Source organism: Cervus canadensis, chromosome 9 (genome assembly GCF_019320065.1).
Source record: "Cervus canadensis isolate Bull #8, Minnesota chromosome 9, ASM1932006v1, whole genome shotgun sequence".
NCBI lineage: Eukaryota > Metazoa > Chordata > Mammalia > Artiodactyla > Cervidae > Cervus > Cervus canadensis.
In genome coordinates this window covers 3,074,464-3,096,445 of record NC_057394.1, presented here as the reverse complement: position 1 = coordinate 3,096,445, position 21,982 = coordinate 3,074,464, and the positions used below count along the sequence as shown (strand labels likewise).

At 46.4% G+C, this 21,982-nt stretch overlaps 1 protein-coding gene across 3 annotated transcripts in view; it reads left to right on the top strand.

The window, feature by feature from the left end:
* The window catches only part of MYO16 (myosin XVI), a 501,160-nt gene that overhangs the window by 287,435 nt on the left and 191,743 nt on the right, over positions 1 to 21,982 (top strand). For all 3 annotated transcript variants that reach the window (XM_043477832.1, XM_043477831.1, XM_043477833.1), the window contains 4 exons: positions 16,359 to 16,470; positions 19,216 to 19,333; positions 20,108 to 20,179; positions 21,362 to 21,503. In XM_043477832.1, coding sequence (XP_043333767.1) covers positions 16,359 to 16,470; positions 19,216 to 19,333; positions 20,108 to 20,179; positions 21,362 to 21,503 — 444 coding nt within the window. The remainder of the gene's footprint in view (positions 1 to 16,358; positions 16,471 to 19,215; positions 19,334 to 20,107; positions 20,180 to 21,361; positions 21,504 to 21,982) is intronic.

Here is a 21,982-nt window from a genome sequence, read left to right as displayed (position 1 = left end):
TGTGTGTGTGTGTATGTGTGACTGGAAGCATGTTTATATCCACCCAAGAAATGCATATTACTGAATTTGATTGTAGCTAAATATTTTGACAGATTCTAATCACTTCTGTACTTATTTGGGGAATATTGGTAGAGCCAGCTAGTCCAGAGCTTTAGCGTTTAGACAGATTAACCCAACTCTTTCAGGGGAAGACAAGTGCTCCGAACATCAATGTCAGTAGAAGGCTCTGGGTCATGACACAGTGACCCCATGCTGCTGTTGACAGCTGGGCGGGTCACGTATAATATGGCACGTGTGTGTGTGTGTGTGTGTGTGTGTGTGTGTGTGTGTGTCCGGGTACAGAAGAGCGTGTCCTTGGAATACTGCACTCTCCCACCTGTTTAAATATTTCACGGTAAACAGAACATCCTGCAGTGATGACTGATCTATTCCTCAATCATCCCTTACATCCAGTGCACTGGCTTGGTAAAATCCCCCACATGTCGTACCTGTAAACCCTCACCAGGAAATCATTGCTTGCTGATAACCTCTGCAAAAAGCATTCATAATAAAAAGAGGCCCTGAACACTCAAAACGCACACGTTTCCATGTGACAGGTATACAAGAGACTGAGGTACATTGGGTATAAATCTGGTATCATATCGGGGTGTTCTTCAAAGTGAATCCTTTTAAGAATGAAATAAACTCAAGTATTTTGATCTGTAGGGGCTTCCCAGGTGGCGCTAGTGGTAAAGAACCCACCTGCCAGGGCAGTGGACCTAAGAGATGCCAGTTCGGTCTCTGGGTTGGGAAGATCCCCTGGGGGAGGGCATGGCGACCCACTCCAGTACTCTTGCCTGGAGGATCCCATGGACAGAGGAGCCTGGTGGGCTGTGGGCCACGGGATTGCAGAGTCGGGCATGACTGAGTGACTTAGCACGCATGCACTCACATTTTGACCTGCGTTACACAGAAGAGAGTTTTTCCTTACTGTTCCCAGGAAGGATCGCTTACTGTGTCTTCTACTAGCCTCGAGCCCCCTCCCAGGGTGCAGGACCGTCCTGGGGCCTTGGTGGGAGCTGTGGCTGGAGATGCTCAGCACAGACGCGGCTTCCCCAGAGGACGGGCGCTGGGCCGGGCCGGGGTCTGCTGCAGGAGTGGTCCTAGGGGATCTGCAGGAGTGAACCCAGTTCGGGTTCGCAGCAGCCAGAACGGGGAGGTCGCTGGAGGTCAGTGGCAGGAGACAGGACCTCAAGATGGACAGACAGTGGCCCCCTGCCCCTCCCTCTGTGGGAAGCATCTGCAGAGGAGAATTCTATCCCGTTTTCAGAAGACCCCCCTTGGAAAGAGTGAGCCACAGATACACATGAAGGAGCCAGAAAATGGACAGCCATATGCAATTGCCCTTTTATTTTCTTAAAAAATGTCTCCCAAACATTGACTGAATTGAAATGCCCCTTCCTGTAGATATTGATATGAAAAGCTCACTGTGGCCACCAAAGTTCTAATTCAAAATTAGCATACCATGTTTTACTGCTCTGGGTACTACAAACATATTTTCTTCCTTGTCTCAGAGCAAATTAATTTTGTTCAACTAACGTTGAATTTTCCTTCATATCTCGAAGTCAGTTTAATTATGCATAAATGCAGTAGTCTGTTTTGTGGACTAACTGGCATAAATAGACTGTGTTTTGAATCTGGAATAATCAATTCCTCACTTTCAAGGAATACCAGCGTGGCTAAGAGGCCTGTAGTTCATGAAAAGTGCTTTGTTTTACCTCGTCTTTGATTAGAGTTTGCTTTTTTTTAATCCTTCATTTATTGTTTCAAACAGTAACTCTGTTATTTGACTTTTTTTTTTGTCTTGCAGCACAGAATTCCTATTACAAGCACATTTCCTCTAAGTATCTGCATTACTTCAAAGTTCACTTCCCTTAGACGAGGGATTTTTTTTTTGTGTGTGAAGAATCCCCAAGATTATAAAGCCTCTTAGACAGTAGGCTGAGAAAGTGTGTTTACAGAATTGTTAACATTTGATCCTGTTGCTAATTGAAGTACACACTGAGAGTTTCTGATCAAACCGATTGATTGAAACATGAAGGCGTATTTCAGGATTCAAAACACCAAAACATTCACCTTTTCAAATATTGGCTTGCCTCCCAGACTTAGTAATTAACCACTGGTGGTGGTTTAGTCACTAAGTCCAGTCCAACTCTTGTGAACCCCACGGACTGTAGCCCGCCAGGCTCCTTTGTCCATGGGATTCTCCAGGCAAGAATCCTGGAGAGGGTTGCATTTCCTTCAGGCCATCTTCCCGACCCAGGGATGGAACCCTTGCTTGCTGTGTCTCCTGCATTGGCAGGGGGATTCTTTACCGCTCTGCCACCTGGGAAGCCTAAGAAAGCCTGACTGGTATTAAATCAAACATCTGAAGATAAGAGAGAATAAACTGATGCATAAACAAAACTCAGCTTATTTGCTGTGATGATAAAAATTTTCATTCAGTGAAAGAAATGAAATTTTGGCCCCCAAGAGAAAAAGTATACGAACATTTTTATGAGTACCCGTTGTCCAAACATAAGCACTGCACTTTTAGCATCAGATGTTGGGCAAATTAAATTAGGGTTGATAAAATGTTGCCTTTAAATTTCTGCTTTAGCTACCAGAATATTATTTACTAGGCTCACATCACAATATATGGAGGTTGCTGAAATGCGAAGTAACTTAGTAACATATCATTAAACTTCACAGCAATTTCCTGAACTAGGTCATTATAAGGATGGGGTGCAGTTGTTTAAATGTAGCATCATCAACATTGTAAATGTCCTACTTTATCTGACCTTTTCAAATGGATCTTGATTTCTCTTTGGCTGATAGTGTGATTGATTCCATTTAGTGGAAGCTTTTCAATTTCAGCAGGAAGAGGTTTCTTATCTGAAAACGGAGATTAGTGGGAAGTGAGAAGGAAATTTAGAGCTGTGAGCAAACCAGCTGATTAAGGTTAGAAGCCAGAGGAATAAAAACAAAGCGCAGAACAGATGAAACATAATACTAGATGTTTTTTTTTTTTTTCCTTTGTTCTCTACCCTCTCTGCACTCCTTTCTCCTCCGTTACCGCTGTGCTTGGGACAGGAATATCATTCCTGGAGAGGAGAGGAAAAAGAGAAAGAAAAAAGAAAGAAAGAGGCCATGCCACCTGATTTTTAAATAAAAGCTTTCCTAAAATCATCACTGCAGGGAAATAGGCCATGATCACTCTCTCTCTCTTTTTTTTTTTTAAAATAATGACAGCTGTCGTTTTTAACTTTTATTAGTTAATTTGTGTAAGTTAATTCTGTTGTTGTTGTTTAGTCTCTGAGTTGTGTTGGACTGCAGCCCTCCAGGCTGCTCTATCCACGGACTTTCCCAGGCAAGAAATACTAGAGGGGGTTGCCATTTCCTTCTCCAGGGATCTTCCTGACCCAGGGATCGAACCCGCATCTCCTGCCTTGGCAGGCAGGCTCTTTACCGCTGAGCCACCTGGGAAGCAATAATTTAATTCTGCCTTACCCTCCTCCCCACCGCCCCCCAATTTTAAGCTGTATGTCTTCTAACAAATCAGAAGGGAATACCTACTGATTTAAATCTTCCTAGTTTTAGAGCCTTTTATTTTCAAAAAACCTTGAGAGTTAGAGTTAACTCTTTGAAGGGTTAACTTTCTTTCTATTTCACACCTGAAATATAAAGACTAAAGTTGTTAGAAGCAGCAGATTGAGCAGAAAGAAGATACCAGAGAATGTTTATAATGTTTCTCGAATGTTTAAAGAATCCGCAGTACCCAAAATCCATTTAAATTTATTTCTAAGGAAATGTGCAGTTTTGTACATATGAAAAGTTAAAGTAAATCTGATAGGGAAGGTGTATCTGATCTTCATCATATTTCTCTTTAAAGTGTTACTTATTAACATTTTCAAGAGTAGAATTGGTTTAGAAAGCTATCAAAATATTTCTACAAAGAATGATTGTGCAGTGCTGGTAGTAGTAATAGTAAAAGAGTGACCTGATTTCTGCTAGGTCACAGCGTCATCTCATTTCTTCAGTGTTGGAGAGGAAAGCTGAAGCAGAATGTTAACTCTTCCTCTCGATGGATGAACACGTGGAGACCAGAACAGCCAGGTCTGCTGGTTTTGAAGGTTCCGGCATCCTTCTTTGGAAAAACTCGTTTTGAACTGTTTTTTACTTATTCTACACCTCTCGGCATAACTGGTTGCTTTTTAGTATTCTTGTGTAACTTCCTGGATTTCTCATATTACATGTCACGATTAGACTATTGCATCTGGAGATAAAGAAATAAAGCACACCATTCGCACCTTCAATAATAATGTTTTCAGAACTTTGACTTTCAGTTAATTTGTAAGTGTCAAGGAATAATGGCAGTTAGGCAACATGCCTGGGCCTTTTCTGCAAATGTTCTTTTCTCACATAGAAGGATTTTGACCTAAAAACACAGTGCAACACTGGGGCGCTCACAGCAATCACTTATCTGGACTTATCCGAGCACTTGGTTGAATGTAGTTGTTTTGGGAATAGTGTTTTGTTGTTACTAATAAGTAGTTCAAGTTTAGCATTCAGATGGAAATATTGGAGTAGTTCAAAGAAGTTTTGAACTGAACTGAGAATATGTTAACATTTCATGTTGAGTGCTAAGGGCTTAATTCCAATCATTTTTCCTTTAGCTGATCTTGGCTCTGATTTTTTTAATTCTGTGTTATAATATTATACCATATTTTTATATAATATATTCTTTTATTGAAAATATGTAGCACATTTGTAATCACAAGGACAGGTTCAGCAAAAATATTTTGCTAGAAAATATTCAAAACTAAGAGCAAAAAAGTGCAATAGAATAGTAGGGTTAGGAGTAGAGATCTCATTTTCCATCCCCTTTTTCTAGACATCATTAGGATCAGTTATGAGTATAGGAGTATTTGTGTGTGTCAACAATTTTATTTAGCTTTTCAATGAGAATTGATATTTATCAGAAAGAAAAACTGGGATATTTAGTTTAACGTAATTTATGAATCTCTCCTGGAATAACCAGTTCTAATATTTCATTTCTGAAGTCTTCTGGTTGCACACTTAGCCTTGGGCAAGATTACTTTTTAAAGTATTACCTGCATTTTAGTAAGATATTGTGGTTGAGATTTTCCTGAACTTTATTTTAAAAATCTTCATGAAAGTTACGGAAGTAGCATGTTTTTACCTTACTCATTTTAACTTCTTTACAAAAATCCCAGCTTGCTAAAAAGGAGAGCCTGGTGTTTCTTATTCCCATGACAGAGGCCCTCTAGCAGAGACGCTGTTCTGATGCCAGGGCAGTGAGCTTCCGCGCGCGGGATGGGTGTCTTTCCGCCTGCTGCGGACGTGCAGAAAGGGTGCTATTTGTCTACTTACGTTATCCAGGAAGGCCAGCAAACTGATGAAGTGAACTCCTTTTCTGTTTAGAAATGTTCTATTTTCTCACCCTCCCCTCCCATCCATTTTCTCATACCTCCCTTCTGCCCTTCCTGAAAGAATTTAAAGCCAATTGATCACCTCTGATCATGTATTTGCATGTTTGTGTCTTATCCTAGGTGCCTTTTCACTAGGACATTTCCCAAAGAAATTCTTCACTGTAGTATTACCGGGGTTTTCTTTGTTTTGGGTTTTTCTGATGAAAGAAGGGTTGAGTTTTATGGCATCAATTTTTCTCTTGCTTTTGCCAACCTTTAATCAAGGAAAAAAGTGGAGTTTCTGTTCACTACTTGTGTATCCACCAGTTACCTCTGGCCTCGCACAAGTATGTTGGAAACGAACCAGGTATAAACAGAGCCAGGCAGGTGTGTCTGAAAACCCAGAGACACATGCGGAAATGCTCAAGTGTATGTGAGACAATCTTACAGTCAGTACTGATTTAAGTTTGATAAGAATTTAGATCAGGAATGTGGTCATGATCTCTACCCAAAAAGAGTCAAATTGATGACCTGTAAGTTGTACATGTTAAATGAAAACTGTTTACTATATAAGTGTGTTTATGTGTGAATAAGTAAAGTGGGGGAGAATACATTTCTTTATGTATATGTATGTGTGTGTATAGATATGTGTAATAGATGTACATATACATGTGTGCATGTGTGTGTATATACACACGCAGACACACAGACACAGACACACACACACACATATATATATATTTGTTGTTTAGTCACTAAGTTGTGTCTGACTCTTTTGCGACCCCATGGACTGTACCCCGCCAGGCTCCTCTGTCCATGGGATTCCCCAGGCAGAAATACTGGAATGGGTTGCCACTTCCTTCTCCAGGGGATCTTCCCAGCCCAGGGATCAAACCCACATCTCCTGCATTGGCAGTGGATTCTTTATCGCTGAGCCCAGGGAAGCTCGTATATATATATACATGATTGATTTCACACAAATATGGAGGCCGAGAAGTCGCCAGCGCTGCCGAGGGTGAGCTAAAGCCCCAGGGGAGGCAGTGGTATGAGCTCCAATCCAAAAGCATTCAGGCTCAAGACCCAGGAAAAGCTGATGTTTCAGTTCCGGTCTGTAAACAGGAAAAGATAGCGTCCTGGTTGAAGACAGTCAGACCAGGAGACCCCTCTTGCTTTTGGAAGGGTCAGCCTTTTCGTTCTGTGAATATTCCTGGGCACATGCGTGCGGCTGGAAGAGAATCTGGAGGCTGCTCCTGAGCGCAGAGGGTCAATGTCAAGGTGCCTGGTGACCAGCTCCGGTAGGGGGGAGGGGGCCGCCCAGAAACAGAACAGAACGAGAGGAGTTTGATGAGCAGAACTGTGTTGTAGGGAGGCTTGGAAAACATGCAGGAGGATTTGTTACTTAGGTGACATTTTCAGCTAGGCAGAGAGTTGGCATGATGGCAGCAGGATGCAGGATGGTTGATCTGATGAGGGCCTTGCGTGCACACTCAGGCACTTCCGCCCAGAGGGCAGCTCCTTGGCACGCTTCCCCTGGTGGGGTTCAGAGACTCGCCTCTGGTGGGCTCTTTGCTGACAAAGGTCCTTGTAGTCAGAGCTATGGTTTTTCCAGTGGTCGTGTATGGATGTGAGAGTTGGACTATAAAGAAAGCTGAGTGCCGAAGAACTGATGCTTTTGACCTGTGGTGTTGGAGAAGACTCTTGAGAGTCCCTTGGACTGCAAGGAGACCCAACCAGTCCATCCTAAAGGAGATCAGTCCTGGGTGTTCATTGGAAGGACTGATGCTGAAGCTGAGGCTCCAAAACTTCAGCCACCTGATTCGAAGAGCTGACTCATTGGGAAAGACCCTGATGCTGGGAAAGATTGAGGGCAGGAGGAGAAGGGGACGACAGAGGATGAGACGGTTGGATGGCATCACCGACTCGATGGACATGAGTTTGAGCAAAGTCTGGGCGTTGGTGAAGGACAGGGAGGCCTGGCGTGCTGCGGTCTGTGGGATCACAAAGAGTTGGACGTGGCTTAGTGACTGCAGTGTGGCATTGTCACATAGGGAGCCTTGCACAAACACCGGTGCAAGCCTGCGGGCGGGTCCCAGGAGAACCAGACAGCCTGCATCAGCAGTAACTGTCCCTGCACGGTCATGAGCGGGAGTGTCGCCTTCTGGACCACTTACAGATGACCGGCGTTGCCATGCAGGTGTCAGCCTCAGTCAGGATTTCAGACCCCTGTTGGGTCTGAGTTATCCTTCACCACGGTGTTGTGGGTGTGACCCTACACAAAGTCTTTTGGTGAGATTTCCCCCGAGGAGGACTTTCGCTCCTGCTCAGCCTGGACCGAGCCAGGTGAATACAGGCGCACCTGCTGGCCCTCCCCACGTGCAGAGCCCGAGCTGGTCTGCTGTGACCTGGACTCGGGGGGGAGTCTGGAACCCCCCTACTCCACCCGGCAGGCGCAGCCCCCAGGCCTTGGCGGGTTAAACAGGTTCATGAAGGCCAGACCCCGACACCGGCTCTGAGCGAAAAGTTCCCTTTCTTCCCGTTTCACTGATTCATCCATGTAATCCCTACTGGTCCTCTATGTCTCTGCGAGAGGGAAAGGACGGCCCTTCCGCTGGCAGGAAGGAGCCCCCTCCGGACACAGGGCGGGGATGCAGTGCGGCCTGGGGTTTGACCCCCAGATCTGTGTCCTGGACCCTTTGTGCTGCAGGCAGCTGCTCTGCTCTTGCGTCTCCACCTCCGTGTTCAAGAACTAAGCGACTTTATCAGATGCACCAACCCCCTGTTGGAAAGATGGTGAGAGTTTAGACTTTGTCCCACCAGATGTTTTGCAGAAATATTCTGACTGATGAGAAAAATATGGACAAACTATTCTGGGAATGTCACAAGACCCGAAGTCATTCTGAATGCGTAATTTATTAAACGGATTCTGTTCTTCTCCGAGGACCACGGGCAGGGTTTCCTCTCTCCAAACAAAACAGTTTGCGGCTAATATATTAACATTTTCATTGGGGGAGATTTATGGATCTGAACCTGCGGTTAATAAAAAAAAATCTTATTCATATTCCAGGGAGGGGGGATTTAAAATTGGTTAATACTTTCCAGATAGTTTTAAAGCAGTCAAGAAAAGAATTTCCTTTGAGGAGCAGGGTGGGGGTGGGTGAGCAGGAAGGAGCCAGTTACCATCTTCCTCCATCAACTGGTAAACAGGGCTGTCTTTGTTGATGCCAACTGTCTGGTTTTTGCCTTATCTGGTTTCTGTTTACATATTAAACTTCCCCAAGTAGAAGGCAGCTTTGCCCACGGTCAGAAGACATTGTTCTTCTGTTGTTTATGCGGCAGATCAAACACCAGCAAAAAATCACGTCTGTGGTCTCTGAGCCCAGACGTGCTGAAGGGGGCAGGCACGTGGTTTGAAGTGGGGACCCCCGTTAACAGTGTTTCCACTGGAGGCCGCTCTCCCTGTGAGTGCTGGGCAATCGTGCAGGCATAGGCGAGCCCGTCCCCTGTCTGCTGAACCAAGAGGCCTCATGAGCACAGCCAGGGCGGCTGTTTCTGTTTGTTCTTGTATTTTTAAATTCAGTTCAGTTCAGTTCAGTTCAGTCGCTCAGTTGTGTCCGACTCTTTGCGACCCCATGAACCGCAGCACGCCAGGCCTCCCTGTCCATCACCAACTCCCGGAGTTTACTGATGAATTAATCAGTTAATTTTTGAGGTGTACTTGATATATAGCATTGTGTGGTGAGATTGGGCTTCACCGGTGGCTCAGGCAGTAAAGAATCTGCCTGAAGTGCAGGAGACCCGGGTCCAATCCCTCGGTCAGGAAAGTCCCCTGGAGCAGGAACTGGCAATCCACTCCAGTATCCTTGCCTGGAGAATCCCATGGACAGAGGAGCCTGGCGGGCTACAGTCCATGGGGCTGCAAAGAGCCAGACACGACTGAAAGACTAACATCATTGTTAGCTTGAAGATGTACAATGTGTTGGTTTCATACATTTATACATTGAAATATGATGTGCCTCTGGTGCTAGCTGACACCTCCGTCACCTCCCAGAATCATCATTTCTCTTTTTGTTCGGATAACTATTAAGGTTTAGCGTCTTAGAACTTTGATGTGTATAGTACGCCTTGGTTGACTGATCCACAATGCTGCACATCTCATCTGCGGACTCATTCATCCACCAGTTGCCAGTTTACAGTTTTACTGTGTCTGGCTGGGCTCCGAGAAAGGAGGTACAGGTGTTCCAAGGGGTCCCGCGCCCTTGAAATTCTGCTTCTTTTGCAAAAGGTCATTGTTTGATATTCGGATCAAATCACTGCCACCTTGAATTCCGTTCCCCGTGTCTCAGTGGTGCCTTAAGCTGGGGGATTAGTGATTTTAAATTTGCCCCTCTACCCATAGGAAATTTATTCCAGAATCTGTGTTCCATTATGGCAAAGCACAAGTTATCAATAAACACACACACCCCCTTCACTCACACACTCACAGGCATATATACACCACAGACACAAACATGATTTTTGACCCACCTTAGAAGATGTATTCCTGGAATACTGTGCCTTGTCATGACAATCAACAGATTGGAACAGTGGAACAGTTGATTAGAAATAGCACAAGTCAACATTTCTTGTTACGGGCTTATCTTAAATTTAACTTGTCATGAACACCTTCAAGAAAAGGTTTTCAAAGCCAAGTGGAATTTTGTACCTTTCAGTTGTAACACATATTCACCTGGTTTGCTATTATTTTTAATGTGAGCGAAAACAGTCATTTGTATCTTTGGTACAGGTGGGCTTTTGTCATCCTGATCTTTAAAAATGAGATTTATAAACTTAGTTGTTCAGAATAAATCACCATCATGTTTTATATAAAAAGCAAAAAGGGAGAGGGGAGATATCCAAGGAACCTACCCAAAACAAACAAAACTCTTTTCTGGAACTAATAAATGAGTTCATCCAGTCACAAGAGTGTGACTGAAACAGCCACTGCTATATTCCGTTAGCGTCCAGGCACCTAAAACTCACTAGATCCAGATTCCCCAGTGACTTCCAGGGAATGGCTTTTGAAGCCCTGAGCGAGCTAGAGGACTGCAGGGTGTGTGATCAGCTCACAGACAGTCTTCTGATTGGTTGGTGGTGAGGTGATCAGGAGTCAACGTCATCAACCATCTGGTTCCAACCTGTATGGGGTCTATATATAGAATAGAATATAGTTGTTGAGGGCAGAATATAGTTAACTTCTCCCAACTGGTGGGGGTTTCAGTATCTGCAAAACAGCTCAAGGACATGGCTAAAGAATACTGTCTATAGCTCCCGAGGAGGAACTAAAGGTCCTTGACTTTGTTTAATCATTAATCACTGTTTAATGATTGTTGTGTTCAGTTGCTAAGTCATGTCCAACTCTTCTCAACCCGATGGACTGCGGCACGCCAGACTTCCTTGTCCTTCACTGTCTCCTGGAGCTTGCTCAAACTCATGTCCATCGAGTCGGTGATGCCATCCAGCCATCTCATCCTCTGTCACCCACTTCTCCTCCTGCCCTCAGTCTTTCCCGGCATCAGGGTCTTTTCCAATGAGTCCACTCTTCACATCAGGTGACCAAACTACTGGAGCTTCAACCCTAGCATCAGTCATCCCAGTAATTATTCAGGGTTGATTTCCTTTAATCTTTGCTGTCCAAGGGACTCTCAAGAGTCTTCTCCAGCATCACAGTTCGAAGGCATCAGCTCTTCGGCACTCTTTGCGTAATGGTCAAGCTATTATAATTTTGTCATGCTTGACTGTTTTCCTCTGTTTCTGCATTTTCTCATTTCTCTGGTTAAGTTTATTCTTTGGAACTTGGGGAAGACCTAGGGAGCTAAACTTGCCCACAGACAAGAGGCAGGTGGAGGACCCGGTGGGGTTCAGGGGCGTCTGTCCCTGGAAGGGCCCATGGGGTCCTGTTCAGTTGCCAGCTACCCCATCTTGTGCCTGTAACACACGTATGGAGCTGAGACAGAACCAAATAATCACAAACTATCCTGAGGAGTCTTAAAATCCTGTGGGACTTTGCATTCTGTTTAAAGCACATCCATGTGTAATAGTAACTCCACGTCTCATTTTCCCTCCCCCACATTTTTAAGCCAAATCGTAACTTGAGGAAGGTGCCTCCTGGTGCCGTTCAGCCTCTCCTCTCCTCCAGCCCCTCGCAGGAGAGCCAAGAGGCACAGAGGGGTCAGCAGAGAGGGTGCTGTCTGTCGGCCAGGTGCTGGCTTGGAAACCTTAAACGCGCTTCAGTTCCCGTGTATCACAGATGGGCACAGTGATAGCTCTGCTTTTCAGGATTGATGTGAAGATGAATGGACGTGCTTCCGGAACCTCCAGTGAAGTGTTTGACACGTATTTTCAGTTCTCACCGACTCTCCTTTTGAGTCCAATTAATCAAACAGTGTTAACCCACCTGTTGTTTTTAACATGGTCCAGCCTCCATGTTACCGTCTTCTGCTCTGTGGTGGGACAACAGCTGGAGCGTCCCCTGATCTGTCAAGCTTTTGAAAACAAAACAGCAGCGATCCCTGGTCCCACAAATGACACACCATTGATGCTTCTGTCTCTGGCCACATCTCCGTGTTGCCGAATGCTACCGTTCCGAGTTCTGTATGAGCTAAGAGGATATGATAAAAGCAGACTGTCTGAGCTATAAGTACATGGTTTTCAAGACATAAACGATGCCATGAAAGACCCTGAAGACTGATATTCTAAGATCTGAATGCCGGGAGTGTGTGTCGACTGAAAACGATGCAAGCGTGAGAGCTGTGGGTTGTTACTTGGCGCAGAAGGAGGACTGCCGCCTGGGAGACAGCGCCACGGCTCGCTCTGAGGGCTGCTGCAGAGGGCACTGGGGGAGGCCCATATATGAGATTTTGGTGAAGGGGCAGCTTGATGCAATCAAGCGCCTACTTTACAAAAACTTTCCTGCTAGTCACGAGGAGCTGATGGCACCACAAAGGGATTCAGTGCTCTTCAACATCTGTGGAGAGGCAAGGATTGGGACCACGAAATCGGTTCCTGAACACATCTGTCCATCTGAAGTCGTGTCCCACCCGTTTCCCTGGAGCACAGAGTGCCTCAGTCTCCACGCTGAATTCCCCTCGGCGGGTCCTGAAGGTCCGCAGCACAGGGCCAGGTCTCCACAGAGGCAGATGGCAGAGGCCCTTGTGGCTGTTGCTCTTCAGTTGCTGACAAACGCTCTTGGCACGTGCCAACCTGTAGTTGACGTGCGGGACCGTCAGTGAATAGGTGACAGAGTCTGAAGCTGTCAGATGAAACACTTATCATCTGTGATGATAAGCACAGATTCTTCCGGTGGGTCTCAACCACGGTGTTGAGATTACGGGGAAAGCATCAATGGAGCGTGGCTAGTCTCCAGGGACCTCAATAAACCGTGGCCCACAGTCATTCTGACCTCTTTTCAAGTGTTAAAACCACATGGAAACACATGTGTGACTGTTAACCTTCAAGTGATTCACACTGGGAGAAAATAATCCAGAAGTGAGAATTATGATCTTTTTAGCTGTTTATTACTTTTATCTATCGGAGAAGAACAGACAAGTATATTTTACAGTTTAAAATCTTCTACATGGTTAATAGCATGTGTTGTAATTTCCGAAAATGTTCCTTATTTTGTTTGACTTAGTTATACATCTGATTAAAGACATTCATTAATGACCAAGCATGCTGAGTAAAGCTTTCCACATATGCAAGATACATTCTTTCCAGGAAATACTCCTATTCTATGTGTTCATTGCAATCTGAGTTTAGAAAGCATATCACACATAGTGTCTTATTTAATTAACATAAAGTCATCATGAAAGAGAAATGAAGAATTTTTTTTATTTCTTTTATTCCATTTTATAGATAATAAAAGTTTAAAATGTCATCAGAAAGGGTCAGACAGAGCTCTGCTGCACTCTTGGTTGTAGGGTTTTACCAGGCATATTTTTCTAGGATTCTTCTGTCCTGTGTGATATTATTGTTGTTCACTTGCTCAGTCTTGACAACCCTTTTGCGACCCCATGGACTGAGGCACGACAGGCTTCCCTGTCCTTCACCATCTCCTGGGGCTTGCTCAAAGTCCTGTCCTGTGGTTTCATTATTAAATGATTTTGAAGGGGAAAAAAGTACTTTTAATGTCTAAAAAGTAGGCTTTTAGTTTTTTTTCCCCTGATACTAACCTTTCCATTTTCATTAGAGTTTGGCTGTTAAGACCTATATATTTCTAGTGAAATCAACCCAGGCCTTACTGAAAAGTAGGAGGATTGTAAAGTTTGTATAGAAGACATTGAGGTCGAGTTTTTTGTTTTTTGTTTTTTTGCATCATCCTCATACCAACAAGTTTTCTGATTATTGAGGAAAATGCAAACAGTCTTCAAGCGTCACTCCTGCCATCAGGTCAACTGCCCTGGAAAACCCCCAGTTTGGATTGGGTTTCTTGTTACAGACTTAATAGCCCTAAATTGCCCAGATTAACTCCAATGGTTCCTTCTGCCCAGAATTTAACTGCTTCATGGAGTAGGTCAGAGCTGCCGAAAATTCCCACCATAAAGACACACAAAGTGGGGAGATGCTGAGGTCTAAAGAAATATTTGAATTCTCCATAGATGGAGTTTATTAACTGATTAACTTGCAAGAAAGTGGAAAGGAACTGTGGTGTTTTGCTTATTTGACTCTGTAATGTTAATGAGAGCTAATTGTTCTTTACAAGATGTCAAGTAACCACTCTGAATGGAATTCTATCCTATGTTACAAGCGGAAAAGAAAAGATGACACCAGCAAAGATGGATGGAAAACTTCTGTAAGAACAGGAAGAATTAAGATGGGTTACAGCTTCTTATCATTAGGACCTTTTAGTCACTAGAATTTTGTGCATTTTAAGCCAGATGGCTCTGACCATCCTAACCCAACCCCTTGCTGGCATGGTTGCCCGTGACCTCTTCCTTTTGGTCCAAGGCCCCACCCCCCAGCTTGCCTGTCCTTGGGGAAAGAGGGAGCCCCGCTGGAGCTGGCCAGAGCTCCCCAGGGTCCTCAGCCGCTTCACTAAGCCTCCCGTGTCTCCTGGCTTGGCTCCTGCGTGCCAAGTCTCTCGGTCATGTCTGACTCTCTGCGACCCCATGGACTGTAGCCCACCAGGCTCCTCTGTCCCTGGGAGTCTCCAGGCAAGAATGCTGGAGTGGGTTGCCATTTCCTCCTCCAGGGGATCTTCCCGACCCAGGGATCGAACCCGCATCTCCTGTGTCTACTGCATCAGCAGGTGGGTTCTTTACCACTAACGCCTCCTGGGAAGCCCTCTGCTTGACCACAATGTCCCTTGTCCACAGCCAGCAGCCTAGAGTCTCAATCCATTCCTCAAGTCCACCTCACCTCATCACCTGAACCTCGACCACGTTCCCTCCTGGGGACACCGAGGCCATAAGCAGGGGTCCCTCCACTCCCTGAGACGTCCGGCCACTGGACCGTATCCATCGCCCGACCTGAACGTGGGAAGGGAGCGTCCTTCCACTGGGCCGAGGGGCCCGGAGGCCAGACCCTCTCCCTCCTCCTCCAACGCCTCCTCCCTGTCTTTTCGTCTTCTCTGGTCTGTATGTGCTTCTGCCTCACCGTATAAGCCTCCTGAGGTCTCCCCACTTCCCGCCCCATCCCGTGGGCTGTTTCACTTTGACCCCCCATCCCAGCCACGGTCAAGGACGTAGGAGTCCTTTCAGACCCCTCGTCCACACCGACAGAGTCTGCACCTGCCTGCTCTCACCCCCACCCCTTGCCCCTACGGCCCCTTCTCCATCAGCTCTGTCTTCATCTGTAAAACATGGGCGCCTTCTTTCCAGGGCGTGATTTTAGTCGTCTGGGTGTTGATGACTTCCAGGGCTTATTTTCTGGACTTCTCTGAATTTTAGATCCTTATAGCTGATTATTTCTTGGAAACACCACATGAGCTTCTAGCAAGTAGTTCAAAGGGAGCAAACACAACTATGATAAACTACGTCTTTCTCTCTCAAGAACGCATTCCTCCTCTTGAGAAGCCCCCCTGATTGAATGAGCCCCCCTCCACCCCGCTTCCCCAGACGGAAACTTACAACGTGTTATTGACGCCTCTCTTTTCTCCCTGCCCATGAACAGCCAGCCCCTCCTCTCGCCCGCCTGCCTTTCTATCTCCTCCGCGTCTCTTCACTGCTGGTCTCTCACTAGACCTACTGGCTCATTTCTTTGCCTCATCTCTTCCCAGGCCTCCCTCGTAACTCAGTCGGTCAAGAATCTGCCTGCAACGCAGGAGATCCAGGTTGGGAAGACCCCCTGGAGAAGGGAATGGCAACTCAGTCCAGAATTCTTGCCTGGCGAATCCCATGGACAGAGGGGCCTGGCGGGCTACAGTCCCTGGGGTCGCAAAGAGTCAGACGTGACTGAGCAACTAACAGTTTCAACTTCTCTCTTCCTTTTTGTGCTTTTTTTAATGAAAGGAATAAATCAATGAATTAATCATTCACCTCGTAATTAAAAGATATTGACGAGAAGAAATCGTAGATTGCTGTCCATTTAAAATCTTGGCTACAAATACGAATTACAAAGCATGCGATAGAATCTGCTAGATTTCTATATGAAATACACAAAGCACTCTTGACCTTCTCTGAGGAGGGGAGCCACTCAAGTGAGAACCAAGGAGAACAGTGTAAATACATTCTGGTACAACAGGAACCTTTCGTTCTTCCTTCCGGAAACAGCGCGTGCTCTTGCGGACCAAAGCCTTATTTATAAATAACACAGGGACACAAGGTCCAGGTGATTTCCATTATTCGGGAGACCAGACGTGGCTGAAGCGACTTTTCGCCGCTGGGGTTTGTTGACGAGCCAAGCCATAAACCTGCCTGCTTTTCCTCCTCACAGGTATTTGCACCAGACCCTTAGAGAAGATACATCAACAGCAGAGCGTTCTCTGAACAGGGAGAAATTTGCTGTTTTGAAACAAGCCCTGAGTGTAATTGGCTTCAGTAACTTGGTGAGTCATGCGGTTAAATATTCCACTGAGGAAATCAACCCTCTGCTAGTTTGTAAAAGTTATTCATTCAAAAACATTCCTCTGCCTCGTGGAGCTTGCATGCTGATGGGAGAGAGCTGTGAACAAACATTATGCCCAGGGCCACAGGGTACCATGAAGATGGGCTGCCGTCTTCAAGAAGGCGGTGGAGACCTTTTCCCACAGGGACCACGTGAGCAAAACAGATAAGAACTTGGCACTGGCTGACTCAAGAGAAAAATGGCAGATGGAAGGGACTGTCTGCTGCCAAGTACCACTCGGGACAGGAATCTGATCATTCCATTAAACTATCTTCTTGAATGCTATGCTTTTTTTTTTTTTTTAATTCTTAAAGAATTATCAAATACCTCCAAAGCTGAAACGTACTATGTAAAGTGCTTAAACCCGCTGCAACACAATGGAAATTTCCATAATCCCAGAAATGTTCTAGGTTGCATTGTACAGTAGGGCAGTCACTGGCCACTTGGGGTTGCCGGGCGTGGGAGAGGAGGCTAGTGAGACTGAGGATGTGGATTTTTAACTTTTTTTAAACGTTTTAAAAAAATTCTGATCAGTTTAAACTGAGATTGTCTTGTGAGGTTAGTGTTTACTGAATTGAATAACATAGGTCTAGAGAACAAGAGATGTGAAGTGTACTCAGCCATTTCAGTCTTGTCCAACTCTTTTCGACCCCATGGACCATAGCCCCCAAGCTCCTCTGTCCACGGGATTCTCCAGGCAAGAATACTGGAGTGGGTTGCCATTTCCTCCTCCAGGGGATCTTCCCGACCCAGAGATCAAACCCACGTTTCCTGCATTGGCAGGCAGACTCTACCACTGAGCCGCCAAGACCTAGGAAATTCCCACAGATCTCCTTGTCTTATGCATCATCTCCGTGTCCCCGACATTCATTATGGGGTCACTTTAAATGACAGCCAGTTTCTCATTAGCAATCAACATAAGATTGCATGGGTAACTGGGATGCCTGTAGTTCATGAGCCAAGATTTAGTCACAGATTGAATTTTTTTAATCTTAAACCCAGTATTCGTTGATCGATTTGGGTCCCTGTCTTTCCCCTTGGCTCACGGGGCAGCGAGGGGTGGAAGGGGTTGTAGGGTGACAGCAAAGGAGGACAGAGGAGGTGGGGACTCACCCGCAGTGAATAGCTCTGGGCACCTGGCCCCACGCCAGCCTCACCCATTCAGGGACTGGAATTCTAGGAACGTGCAGTCATACGGCATTCTGTTCTTTGTTGCTCCGCTTGTCCAATCTCTGTGTTTCTTCTTTCCCTAACTCCTACCACTTGTACTTTTCAGGCTTTGCATTTGCTACTGTTGGGGTTTTTTGGGTTTTTTTTTTTTTTTTTTTTGGTGCTGTTACTACTTTTCCCTTCCTCCATTTATGTCTAAAATCTCTACTCACTTATAGGAAACTGGAATAGAGAGGTGGGTAAGGAATCATCCCACCAAATATCAGCTCCTTGGAAACAGGGCTGTAGAAACCCATGACTGATCCTCAAAGGCAGGGCACACAAAATACGTCTTCCACATAAGGGGCCAAATAGGGCATCTAACAAGCGTTTTGGTTAAAGAGATACTTGCGATTTGAACCAAGACCGAAAGGTGATGATCATCTTGATCCTCAGGTGTGACTGAGATGGTGACAGATTTAGTCCACCAGCAGGGAAAGATCAAGTCCCCTTAGACTGGGAGGAAGGTACTTCTGGCAGGACCCTTGAGTCAGAGCTCGTGAGTGTGGTTCCGGGAGACCTGACCATGAAGATGACCGCCCGCCCCCGCCCCCCCCAGGCCTCCATCACCGGCCAGACGACAGGGGGCTTGCTCACCGCAGGCGGACACAGAGCAGCAGCCGCCGCCCCCTGCTCGCAGGGCAGCTTGTTAGCATCACCACACTGTCACTCAGCTCAGGCGGCTTCTCACCGTTCTGTCTCCATCACGGTACGGAACTGCGAGAACCTTGATGACTGGACGGAGAGTCTTCATGTCTGTGTCCAGGAGTGTCTCTCTCTCTCAGGGCACTGGGAAATTTAATGAGGAGTTACTGGATTTATTTAAAAACGGGAGAGGGAGCTGTCATCCTGGATTTATTTAAAAACGGGAGAGGGAGATGTCGGGTAGCTCAAGGAGCTTGGAAAATGTTACTCAGACAGGCACAGATCAATAAAATCTGAGGCCCTAATTTGTGATTTGGAGGCTACCAAAAACATGTCTAAGTAACCCTGCAGTCATAGAGGATTATACCTGAAAATGACAGGTTATCCTTTTCAATGCGCTCATTTTACAGCCGTTAATAATAAAACTGTGCCTTGTCATGAAAACTGGAAGTTCAGGAGGAAATTCATGGATGGCCCAGGGACCACACTGTGTCAAGTCTATGCCTATAAAGCAAATGAGAATTGTTCTTAGAAAAAACTCTCTCCGGCAGGAGCTTTTCCTGCCCAAAATACCAATTAGGAAACCGGGAATTTATTGGGAATTTTTTTTTTTTATTGGGAATTTTTAAGGTTACCATTGCTTGCTCTGAAGGGGATGTACCCATTTTTACCATTGATCGGTGGTTCCCTTATGGGACATTCTCAGTCTGAAAAAAATCACAGCCGCGCATCATTATTTTTTAACCTACTTGGAGGTTTTCCAAAGGACCGGTCTCCGCATCTTTCTTTCCTAAGCAGCACTCTTTTCCTTCTCTGTTGGCTACCCGCGTAGGAGGTGGAGAACCTGTGCGTGATTCTAGCAGCCGTGTTGCACCTCGGCGACGTTGGCTTCACCGCTCTCTCCGAGGCCGACTCCGCGCTGGTGTCTGACCTCCAGCTCCTCGAGCAAGGTCAGTGGAACTCATGGACCAGCGATGCCTTGACGTGCAGTTCTCCAGGCTGGCCAGTAGATGGAGACACAGTACAGAAAAGTCAGGGGGAATCGCGCCCACTTTCTGCGGGAGTGGGATTCAGGGCGGGCGGTGGGGAAAACAAACCCAGATCCGCTTTCTTCTTTTGTCTTTGTGGTCATGTGAGTTAATAAGAGGCACGTTGATGTCCCCACGCTGCCCGCCTCAGTAACCGTGTTGATGCTTTGGCACGTGATCGGGCTTATTTATATCATTCCGCGCATTCTCCGCCCCACCCCTCTACCCTCTATGGAGGGCATATTATTAACTAAACATTTAAACAGAACATAATTGCTTCCCTTTAAAGATCTTGCCAAAAACCTCTCTCCTTTGAAGTGGCCTTGTTAGTCACCCCCAGCTTTTTTTTTTTTCAAAGTAACCTTAAAACCAGATAATGATGATGGTGGTGACCACCATTATCTTCACCCCATATCTAAGTGATTTAGCCAGGAATTGGGGGTAAAAAGCATCCTGGGCTGTTAGTAAGGGTGAGGAGGGGAAAATCCTGCAGCAGCTTAATGCTGAGGGCCCGGGAACTCCTCGACGTTTTAATCGAGCTGTTTCTGTAGTTGAATTTGCCGGTTACAGTGATAGTTCAGTGTCTTTAACAGACACGCACCCTAATGGGTCTGTACACACTTCTCAGCTCTAAATGCCAGTTCTCACTGTCAACATGTGTGTAACTTGATGCTTTCATTACGGCTTTAATTTCAGTGGCTGGAATGCTGCAGGTATCTTCGGATGAGCTGGCCTCTGCTTTAACCACTGACATCCAGTATTTTAAGGGTAAGTTTTTCTGTACTTTGCCTCCCACCTTGGTGAACCTCTGTATGCTCCTGAGAGACCGTTCTGGTGAGCCGCTCACCTTTTTTTAGGTAATGGGTCATTTTAGACAAAGTCGTCAATCCAAGAGGATCTGTTCAGTTAAACCATCGGCTGTGTCTGTGTCTGTGGCAGCAGCCTGCCCTCCTCCTTGGCGAGCACCGTTTTCCCTCCGCTTCATCAGCCGGAATAAGAGCTGCTGCCTCCTGGGCACTCGTGAGCTCAGGGGAGCTGTGGCAGGTGCTGTGAGCACTGGAGTTTTTAGTTGGCACACATTTTGCTAAGGCATGAATTTAACTCTTCCCATTTTTAGTTCAGTCGCTCAGTCGTGTCTGACTCTTTGCGACCCCAGGGACTGCAGCACGCCAGGCCTCCCTGTCCATCACCAACTCCCGGAGCTTGCTCAAACTCATGTCCATCCAATCGGTGATGCCATCCAACCATCCCCTCCCCTTTCCACTTTAGTGAATGAGAAAACTAAGATTCAAAGAGGCTAGATAAACTTGAGCATCGACTCCCTAATAAATGGCGTGCTTGGAATTAGACTCTGATGCCGTCCAAGTTCATGGGCTTCCCGAGTGGCTCTGTGGTGAAGAGCCTGCCTGCCCAGGCGGGAGACACAAGAGATGCAGATTTGATCCCTAGGTCGGGAAGATCCCCTGGAGGAGGAAATGGCAACCCACTCCAGTACCCTTGCCTGGGAAATCCCATGGATGGAGGAGCCTGGCAGGCTGCAGTCCGTGGGGTTGCACGCAGAGAGTCGGATGTGACTTGATGGGTGGACACACACACACACCGTCTGACCCCCGAGATGGTCTCTGTGGTGTCCGTCTGCACGCAGTGTGCAGAGAGGGGCTTCCCCAGACGTCCCTGTCTCACTCACTGGAGCTCATTGCCTCACCAGCCTGCCTCTGCATTGTGGTTTTGAGGACTCCTCCTCCATTGGATTTTTTTTTTTTTCTTTTTCTCAACATCACTGCTGTGTGTTTTTGTAATAGCTGGCAGAGGCTGCATCTGTCAGAGTCGTGGTGCGTTGGTCGCATCTTCTGACGTGTGCGGGTGTGGCGGGGTAAACAGCCCAGCACTGTTGGCTTCTGATCAGGGACGGCCCCGTGCTCACTGATCCTCCCCTCCTCGCCCTCCCAGGAGAGGTGCTCACACGGCAGCACACCGTGGCGATGGCTGAGTTTTACCGGGATCTCCTGGCCAAGTCTCTGTATGGTCGTCTGTTCAGCTTTCTGGTGAACGCGGCGAACTGTTGCCTCCACGGTGACGAGGAGCCCGGCAGGTAGGTGTGACGGTCACCTGATCACGTGTCCTTCCCGCCGGGACGACTTGACCAGGCGCGCTCTTAAAGATGCTTCCAAGTCCAGAGTCACTAAAACCTTTCATTTTAGTGAGGTGATTCTACTTCCAGGATTTCGCAGACTATTTTTAAGGGATTTGAGCCTCCCCAACCCCCCCCCCCCCCCCCCCCCCGCGGGTGAATTAATCAATCATGTCTTGTGCATAGAGACGCAAATGCCTTCTCTCTGGGCTGGAGGCACACATGGCCTTTTGAGCACCAAGAAGTATTAAAAAAAAGTATATGTCTGGGAAGAAGACAGTTCAAGCACATCTGAAGCCCTGCAGTTTGTTGAGGCGCCCGTGACTCTCTAGACCCGATTGGATGCTGTGTCTCAGCTCGGTCGCCCCTCCTGTCTCCTTCCTTGCTTTGGGGGTTATTTGATGAAGCATCTCTATGGTAACCGTTTTGACTCCTGGCCT